Raw genomic sequence first — 9,997 nt, 5'->3', positions numbered from 1 at the left:
TGTGTGTGTGTGTGTGTGTGTGTGTGTGTGTGTGTGTGTGTGTGTGTGTGTGTGTGTGTGTGTGTGTGTGTGTGTGTGTGTGTGTGTGTGTGTGTGTGTGTGTGTGTGTGTTGTTGGTCACACATATTGGTCTTTCTTATATTGTGTTCTTTCAGGTTTCTTGTTTTATGGCTGCCTGAAAGCAGACAATTCTTAAGGCTGTATACTTTATAGATACTTTGATAATAATTAAATGTACTTTGTATGATACAATCAATAAACTACCCAAGGTCTGTTCTATAGTTTTATTAGTAAATCAGTAATGCACCGTGTTGGGAAACAATATGCATTATATCTGCAACGAAGAAAAAAGAAAAGCCAGAAACTGAATATTTTTATAAGCTTTGACATCTACAAGACATTGCTTCCATTAACCATTGGAGCAGGACTCTCTTCTTTTCTAACAGTCTTTTTCACTAGTCATACTTTGTTCCTCTGGATGTGACTAAAATTAGCAACAAAGAATCTGTCAATGAAAAACCTGTTGATGATAGAAACCACACATACATTGTATGTGATTAAGGACATGGGCAGCACTAAATGCCACAGACGCAGTGATGCAACCAACTGTACATCAGAACTGTACAATTAAATATCTCCTCAAGTTTTGTTCTGTCCAAACCACTAAGGTTTAACTTTCTTTAAAAAAATCAGTAGCTGTTTAGAAACTTGCATCTTTCTTCTATAATCAATCTATAATGGTATACATTTTTTTTTAAAAAGTGCAAACTTTTGGCGACACTTCTTGCATTCAGATTATTGCCATTTCTTCGTGCCTACTTATAGAAGCACTTGTTCTACGCTCTGTCTCCTTTCAATACTTGACTGCATCCTTCACACCAAACGTCCTACTGGGAGCAAACAGAAATAAGAATGCATTAGTGTTTAGTCTGACTACTCACATGCTTACCATCTGGCACTGGCCGGCAATATAAAAGTTATATTTTCATAGCCACAGAACACTACAGCACAGAAAGAGACCCTTCAGCCCATCTAGTCTATGCCCAACTATTATTCCGCCTAGTCTCATCGAATTGCACCCTGATTGTAGCACTCCATTCCTCTTCCATCCATGTATCTATCCAAACTTCCCTTAAATTTTGAAATTGAACCTGCATTCACCACTTCCGCTGGCAGCTCGTTCCACACTCTCACCCCCTTCTGAATGAATAAGTTCCCCTTCATGTTCTTCTTAAAACACTTCACCTTTCATCCTTAACCCATGACCTCTAGTTTTAGTCTCAACCAACCTCTGTGGGGAAAAAGCCTGCTTGCATTTACACTATCTGTACCCCACATAATTTTATATACTTCTCAGTTCATTTGTAATCATCCCAGATCTGGTGAATACATAATCTTTCTTGCCCTTATACCATTCTATATAGGAAATGTTTGTATTCATATGGTACCTCTGAGGTATCTCATTATTAATTTGTGTACAGTACCCCACAGGTGCTTTGCTTAGTATCAAATCAATCGATTTTAATAATATTGATCGAGAGGAAATGGCTAATGCCAAAACAGGGGAAAATAAGGGGAAGAAAAAAGCTAGAGGCTGGGGAAGATGGTGCATTTTGGTTGACTTTTTAGAACAATCTTCTTGATCAGTTGATTTTGGGCTGCAGAGTTAAATAATCAAATAAAGTTTGGAGCTTGGAAATCCAAAAGGAAAAAACAAAAATTGATGGCATACTCGAAGTCAGGCAGAATCCGTGGTAAGAGATTTTGTCAGTGCTTCAACAAGGTCAGAACTGGTTAAGGGCTACTGAGAATATGGCTTTGGGCATGCCCTTAAATCAAATGGCCTCATCTTGGTAAGGGGTACACAGTTAGTAAAACTAAGCTTTAGATATATGGATGTTAGAGTAAATTGCCTGGTTGCTGACAAAGTAGCGCACTCTCCCAGGATTCACCAGTGTGTGTGAAAAGTGCAAACCTCTGTGGATTGAATGCAGATCTAGCGAAGGTTTCCTAAACAATTTGTAGGCAGCAGCAAACCACTGACCCATTCCAGCAGGAATTTCCGAGAATGAACCCAGCACTCATGTCTTTTCCTCCCACTTAAAACAATGTTTTGATATGACTGGCAAAGAAGTGAGTCCTGAGTGCGACGTGAATGGACTCGGTCTGTTAGTAGCTGAAAAACTGGTAGCACAATTGGCATTTGGCAGGAGAGTATTTTGACAGAGATCAAATTGGATCCAGATGTTGCAGAGGTGAGCTTCTGGGAAATTTTGTGTAATGAGTAAATGGTACCCTGTAGAAATGTAGCAGGGAATAGTTTTCTAATCTATGCCATACTTTCCTCTTTAGACAATGGCAGCTGAGCATAATAAAATAAATATGTGACGAATAAAGCATCTTGTCAAAAGCAATTACTTTCATGTTTCTCTTCCCCAGACACCTGATTTTGCCATGGCTGGGAAACAGATTAACGACCATCCAGCCGTTCTAATTTAATATTATTAGCACAGTGTTTCATGATGCACAAAATTTGGACATTTCTTTCCCTCGTTTGCAAGGTAAGTACAAATTATTTGCTTTGAAAGAAATACTCCAGTTGCTAATTGCATTTCCTCATACTGAAGCTAGCTTGTTTTGAGTCCATGAAGGGTTCTGTCCGCTACAGACATAATGCGTGCGCTGGTTTAATTATAATTATTCAGCACCAAGTCTGGTGTGCATTTAGGGACACTGACCTGAGTAATTTTGAAAAAAAGCAAAGTTTTTTTCAAATTACAATCATTCTGGTGATAAATATATTTTGCCGTTATTGGTTACCTGTTATACACACCACCTAATACTCTGTTCTCTTAACTAAGCAGCTAGTGAATTTAATTTCAAGTAATTAAATTCTTGAAAGTAACACTGGCACCAGTAATTGGTGTAAAAAAGAACTTTATATCACTTGCTTCTCTATTTTAGGGAGGGGATCGTCCTTTCTAAAGCAGGACTGGGAGTCCACACTTACCAAATTGGTTGACCCCAACCTACCCTTTTAAGTGGCCCTAGGAGAGAATTAGGGATGCCCTATAAATGCTGTTATGGGATGAATCACAACTGGCAATGAGTCAGCTTACTGGAATGAGATAGGTCACCCGGTCGAACGGCGACACAAAAGCCAATTGCTCTGCTTCAGAAAAACTAGACTTAGGAAGGGGAAGGAGGGTGAACATGCTCAAGTCTACATTGACAGTTCGACAGTGGAGAGTCAGCAGTTTTAAATCCATGGGCATTCATTTATTGGACGACCTGTCCTGGGCCCAGCACAAAAACACAATCATATAGGAAGTATGCCAGTGCTTTTGTTTACTTAGGAAGTTAAGAAAGTTCAGCTTGACATTGAATATTCTAAAATACTTGTACTGATGTACTGTTGAAAGTATCCTGACCAATTGCATCATGGTCTGGTATGTCAATTTGAATACACAGGAATGTAAGAAACTACACGGAGTAATGGACTCTTGTGCAATACAAGACGGGCACACTTCTCCATACTGTTGGTATTATCTACAGAAGGCACTGCTTCCAGAGAGCAATGTCTACCATCAAAGATCCCCAGTATCCAGGCCACGCCATCTTCTTGTAGCAACCATCAGGCAGAAAGTACAGAAGCCTGAAGTCAGTCCCACATTGCCAGGTCCAAGAGCTAGTTCAACCATTTGGTTCTTGAGCCAACAGACAAAACCCTAATCACTACGATTTAGCAACACTGTGAACACTTTAGCCATTTTGCACTAAAATGAATTTTTTGTTTATGAATGTTGCATATATGATGCTATGTGCCTATGTTGATGCTGCAAGTAAGTTCTTCACTGCCCCGGTGCATACATACACTACTGTATATAACAATGAACCTGAGTTTCATTTGACAATCCCTGAATGCATCATGAAAAAAACTAGACATCTGTGCAGGGCAGTTAGTACAAGGTCGGTGTAATGCTGTCCAGGATAAGGTAGGTGTAACGCCTAGATGTCTGATGTCTCAGTTTACACATGTCCCTTCTTACTTGAGTGAATTTTTGAATGTTCAAAAAGTTTTATATTTGGAGCAACAATTCTTCATTTTTAAAGACTGAGACTGTATTTCTTGATTCACAACACTCCTCAAAACTGGGGGACCTTGGATCTGTAGCTTAATTGGCTTGGTTCTTATCTCTCCTTACGTTATACACAGAGGAAGACAACTGAACCCGATGTCTGCAGTGAAGCCTGCCGAGCTCATGAAGAGCAAGGAAACACGTCGAGCTGGAGTGCAGTACGGACACTGCCTGTCACTTGCCAATCTATAATGGCTACAGACTCCTCTCACCATGTTTCACATTGTGGGCCTGTGCTGGGTCTCACCATCTGACCACTTGATTGCAAGAAAAGGTGAGACACCGCTACTTAGTAAATGATGCAATGTTTTATAACAGAGATCAGCTAATTTGGCCAAAAACTCTAAAGCTCATCCAACATAACTGAAGTCTTGATACATAAAATAACTACAAGAATGCTTAATCTAGAGCACTAGGATAGAAACATCAAAGTTAGGAGCAAGGGTGTGTCATTTGCCATTCAAGCCAACTGTTCAGTTCAATTAAGGTGTATCATCTATCTCAATTCCAGATTTCCACTCTCTCCCAAGTCCCTTGATGCCTTTTCATATATAGATATCCATCTTCCTAAACATAGTTCCTGACTTGGCTCCACTGTGCTCTGTGACAGAGAATTCCACAAGTTCACCACCATCTTAATTTAGAAATCCCTGTTCATCTCAGATCTACCTGTATTCTAAACTGTGATTCCCAATTTCATGCCCACAGTCAGGGGAAATACTTTCCCTGCATCCAGTCTATATAGCCCTGTAAAGATTTTGTTCATTTCCAGGGATAGCCTTTCATTCTTCTAAACTCAAGAAATTATTATATCCAATCTCTCACATCTACAATGATGAAATGTTTTGAGAGGTTGGTCACGGCTAGAATTAACTCCTGACTAAGCGAGGACCTGGTCCCCCTGCAATAGGTCTATAGGAGCTGCCCTCACACTGACTCTACATTTGATCTTGGACCATCTGGACTACAACTATACCTAGGTCAGACTGCTGTTTATTGATTACAGCTCAGCATTCAACAGCATCATCCATCCCCTCACTACAACTCAAAAATCTCCAAAACCTGGGCCTCTGTACCTCCCTCTGCAACTAGATCCTTGACTTCTTTATTGGGAAACCACAGTCAGTGTGGATCAGAAATAACATCTCCTCCTCGCTGATAATCAACATTGGTGAACCTCAAGGCAGTGCGCTTAGCCCACTGCTCCACTCCCTCTAGACTCATTACTGTGTGGCTACGTGCAGCTCAAATGACATCTGTAAATTTGCTGATGACAAAACTGTTGGTGACGAGAAAGTCAACAGGAGTGAGAGAGATAAGCTGTTTGAATGGTGCCACAACAACTTAGCAGTCAGCATCAGTAAGACCAAGGAGTTGATTGTGGACTTCAGGAAGGGGAAGGTAGGAGAACAAACACCAGTCCTCATCAAAGGACCAGCAGTGGAAAGGATGAGTAGCATCAAGTTCCTGGGTGTCAACATCTCTGAATATCTATCCTGGATCCAACCTATTGATGCAGTTCTGAAGAAAGCTCGACAGCAGCTATATTTCATGAGGCGTTTGAGGAGATTTGATATGTCTCCAAAGGCTCTAGCAAATTTCTAAAGATGCACACTGACTGATTTTATTGCCGTCTGGTTCAGAGGTTCCATTGCACAGGATCAGAAAACGCTGCAGAGGGTTGTAGACTAAGTCAGCTCCATCATGGGCACTATCCTCCCCACCACTGAAGACATCTTCAAAAGGCAAAGCTTCAAGAAGATGGCATTCATCATTAAGGACCCTCACCATCCAGTACATGTACTCTTCTCATTACGACTATCAGGGAGGAGATACAGAAGCCTGAGGACACACACTCAATGTTCTTGGAATAGCTTCTTCCTCCTCCACCATGAGATTTATGAACAGTCCGTGAAACCATGAACACTACCTTGCATTTTCTGTCTTTTTGCACTATTTAATTTTTTAAATATTTCTTATTGTAATTTATAGTAACTTTTTACATATTGCACTATGTTGCTGCAAAATAACAAATTGCACAACATACGTCGGTGATAATAAACCTGATTCTGATTCTCATTCTTTAAATGTGCTATTTTTTCCTCCTCTACAGGCCTAATGAATGTTCCTTGCTCATTGAGATGATAAGCAGCTACGATGGAAACAGAATACACACCCACATCTGGCATATAGAATTGCTCTTGAGCATTCCAGTGTCGGTTATTATATAGTTAACTCTTGTTTTCTATCTGTTGGCCAAGTCAACATTGCTAAATTTATCACACATTCCATTAACAAAATCTTAGTTGAATATCCCATGAATACATAATAATTTAATCATGAATTAAGGATTGAGAGCTGACTGAAAGTTTGTAGACTAATTGAAATGCAATTGGCTAGTTTGTCCTATTGAACAAAAGTATTAAGTTGGTTATATTTTGTTCATCAATAACTACACACCTGCTTCTAGCTAATTTAATGCTGTGCTGAAGAATGAAAATTTCTGTTCAGAATCTCTGCTCTCTGACCACACAGTTCCTGTTGGAGGTCTCCATCTGGAGATGGAAGTTTTGCTATACTTTTCCCACAAATCTCTTCTAACTATTATTGCACACCTTCCCTTTGTACACTTCCACAGTAAAATGTGCTGGATGGGAAATTCATCTGTCCTGTTCAAAATGTATGTGTTGGTTGTCAATTGCATTTGCTTTGTACGTTTCATGTACGTCTTTGGACTGTGGGAGGAAACTGGAGCACTGGAGGGATCCCACTCGGTCACGGATAGGACGTCCAAACTCCTTACAGACAGTGGTGGGAATCGAATCTGTGCATTGTGCTACTGTGCCGCCCTATACTACCAAATTGGTGATTTAGTATTGTTTCATACATCTTCTTTTAAAATTTTAGATCAGGTTTCACAGACCTTTAGTTTTTATTGATAGCACAGGAGATATGGTGAAATCCCTTTTGCTGCTTTAGTGCCCAATTCATTGTCATATGAAACTTCCACTTACTGTATGCTTTACTGTTCCATTCTTCAATGGCTGATAGTGTCATGGTTATCATTTCCCAACCATTCCAAGACTCTTCTATCAGTAATTTGTTCTGTATTTGACAGACTACACTGGGCAATTCTTTCATTTGCTCAGAAGGTGATCTGAAGAGCAACCTTAGCTTCTTTAAAAAAAATTCACCTTAAAAGTACATTTATCCTGATCCATCTATTAGATAGTTCACAGAGCATCTTGAACTTATATTTTTCTTCAATGGGCATATAACATAAGAGGAGGCCTTACAGCCCATCGAGTCTAAGCTTGCTTTTGTTGCAATCTCATTAACTCCAGCCCCACACTTTCTTTTCTTTTAACCTACCTGTCAACTCTGTCACTCATTGTTTAGTAGTCCATAATACGTAACTGCACCAGCTTTCATATTATGCTTCAACTCTAAACACAAGGAGGACTGCAGATGTTTCAGTGTCAAGGGACTGATGGGATTTGGATGAGGTGAGGTAGAAAGTAATGGAGGGATTTCAGAATTGAGGCATTGATTAACTGGGAGCCAGTATGAGTGGCTGAACACAAAAGTGGTAAGTGAATGAGATGGAGCAAGTCAGCATATATGGGTAATTTTAAACGTTTCAGGTCTACACACAGTAAAATGCACAAGGCCAGCCAACAAGCTGTTTAAATTATGTTATTCTCAGATCGATTGAAGCATTGTTGAGAGCCTCATCAGCAGGGCTGGAGTCATGTGATATTAAGCAACTGGAAATCCTGGAGTCAAATATAATACCAAAGGTGCAGAAGCTTTGGGCATCTCCATAAATGTCACCCGGTACAAAGCTGAGCCTCGGAGCTGTTGTATATACAATCTCCTTCTGCAAACGCTAATAACATTCGGTGAACTGATAGGACTCCCTAAAATACAACGCCCCTTTTACAAGCTTTCCTTCTTGACATCGCTTGAACTCCGAGGGAGTACAAAGTCTGAATTAGCACAGATCAATAGTAAAGTGAACAGGTCCAGGGAAAATCCCTATCATTGCTATTTTCCACTCCAATAACAGAAGATGAGCCCAACTAATTTGTGCTGAGCTGATTAAATCTGCCATCACCCCTTCATGCCAATAACAGCATTTATGTTTGTTACATTTTCTTTCTTTGGTACTTGGAATTGCAACAGAAAATTACTGGGATCACCCTCAACAATCAGGATCAGTATTAGTTTTCATATCACTGGCATATGTCATGAAATTTATTGTTTTGCAGCAGCAGTACATTGCAACACATCATCAAAAACTTATGAATTACAATAAGAGATATACTGTACATATACACACACACATATATTGTACACACATATATAAAATTAAATAACTAGTGCAAAATTAGAGCAAAGAGAAAGAGAGGTAGTGTACATGGATTCATTTTCCATTCAGAAATATGATGGTAGAGGGAAGAAGCTGTTGTTGAAATGCTGAGTATGTGCCTTTAGGCTCCTGTACCTCCTCCTTGATGGTAGCAAAAGGAAGAGAGTATGTCTTGTGTGACGGGTGTCCTTAATGACAGATGCTGCCTTTATGAGGCATCGCCATTTGAAGATGTCCTCTATACTGAGGAGGGTGGGACCATGATGCATCTGGCTGAGTTTGAAAATTTCTGCGGCTTTTTATGATCCTCTGTACCAGACAGCGATGCATTGTTAGAATGCTCTCCATGGTACATCTGTAGAAATTTGGAGAGTCTTTGGTGACATACCAAGTCTCCTCAGACTCCTAATAAAATACAGCTACTGTCGTGCCTTCTTTGTAATTGTAACAATATGCTGGATCCAGAATGGACCTTCAGAGATGTTAGCACCCAGGAACTTAAAACTGCTCACTCTTTCCACTGCTGTTCCTTCGATGAGGACTGGCGTGTGCTCCCTCAACTTCCCGTTCCTAAAGTCCACAATCAGATCCTTGGTCTCACTGACATTCAGTGCGAGCTCATTCTTCTGACACCACTCAACCAGCTGTACGCCTCCTCATCACCACCTGAAATTCTGCCAACCATAGTTGTGTCATCGGCAAAGTTATAGGATGGTGTTTGAGCTGTGCCTAGCCAGAGAGAGTGGAGCAGTGGGCTAAGCACGCATCCTTGAGGTGTGCCATTGTTGATCATCAGTGAGAGGATGTTATTTCTGATCTGCACTGATTATGGTCTCCTGATGAGAAAGTCAAGGATCTAGTTGCAGAGGAAGTTACACAGGACCAGGTTTTGGAGCTTGTTGGTTAGTACTGAGGGTATGATTGTGTTGAACACTGAACTGTATGCAATAAACCTGTTGCAGGTATTGCTACTGTTCAGGTGATCCAAGGCTGAGTGGAGAGCCAGTGACATTGCATCCACTGTAAACCTACTGTGGCCACAGGCAAATCGTAGTGGCTCCGAGTCCTTGCTCGGCAGGAGTTGATTCAGACTATGACCGACCTCTCAAAGCACTTCATCAACGTAGGTATGAGTGCAACTGGGCAACAGTCACTGAGGCAGCTCCTCCTGCTCTTCATGGGGACTGGTATGATCGTCTCCTCTTGAATCAGGTGGGACCCTTCGACTGCAGCAGTGAGAGACTGGAGTTGTGCTTGCACACTGGCACAGGTTTTCAGAGCCCTACCAGGTACCCCTCAGGACCTGACACCTTGCGAGGGTTCACCCTCATGAATGACGTTCTGATGTCAGCCTCTGCAATAAAGATCACAGATGCTACAGGGATTTGCACCGGTGCAGTTTTATTCTCCTTTTCAAGTGTGCATAGAAGTGGTTTAGCTCATCTGGGAGTGAAGTATCGCAGCTATTCATGATGTTAGTTTTCAC

General features: G+C 40.8%; 1 protein-coding gene across 6 annotated transcripts in view; it reads right to left on the bottom strand.

Annotated features, from left to right (window-relative positions):
- Window positions 1-270: 270 nt before the first annotated feature.
- The window catches only part of smoc1 (SPARC related modular calcium binding 1), a 239,103-nt gene continuing 229,376 nt past the window's right edge, over window positions 271-9,997 (bottom strand). For 4 of the 6 annotated variants that reach the window (XM_073040224.1, XM_073040226.1, XM_073040228.1 and 1 more), the window contains one exon: window positions 271-890. In XM_073040224.1, the coding sequence (XP_072896325.1) occupies window positions 874-890 (17 nt within the window). In that variant the 3' untranslated portion in view covers window positions 271-873. The remainder of the gene's footprint in view (window positions 891-9,997) is intronic. The other 2 variants (XM_073040225.1, XM_073040229.1) reach the window with 1 other exon arrangement.

This window comes from Hemitrygon akajei, chromosome 3 (assembly GCF_048418815.1).
Source record: "Hemitrygon akajei chromosome 3, sHemAka1.3, whole genome shotgun sequence".
In the NCBI taxonomy this organism is placed as follows: Eukaryota; Metazoa; Chordata; class Chondrichthyes; order Myliobatiformes; family Dasyatidae; genus Hemitrygon; species Hemitrygon akajei.
Note: the sequence above shows the minus strand (reverse complement) of the source record. Positions and strands in the feature narration are given on the sequence as shown.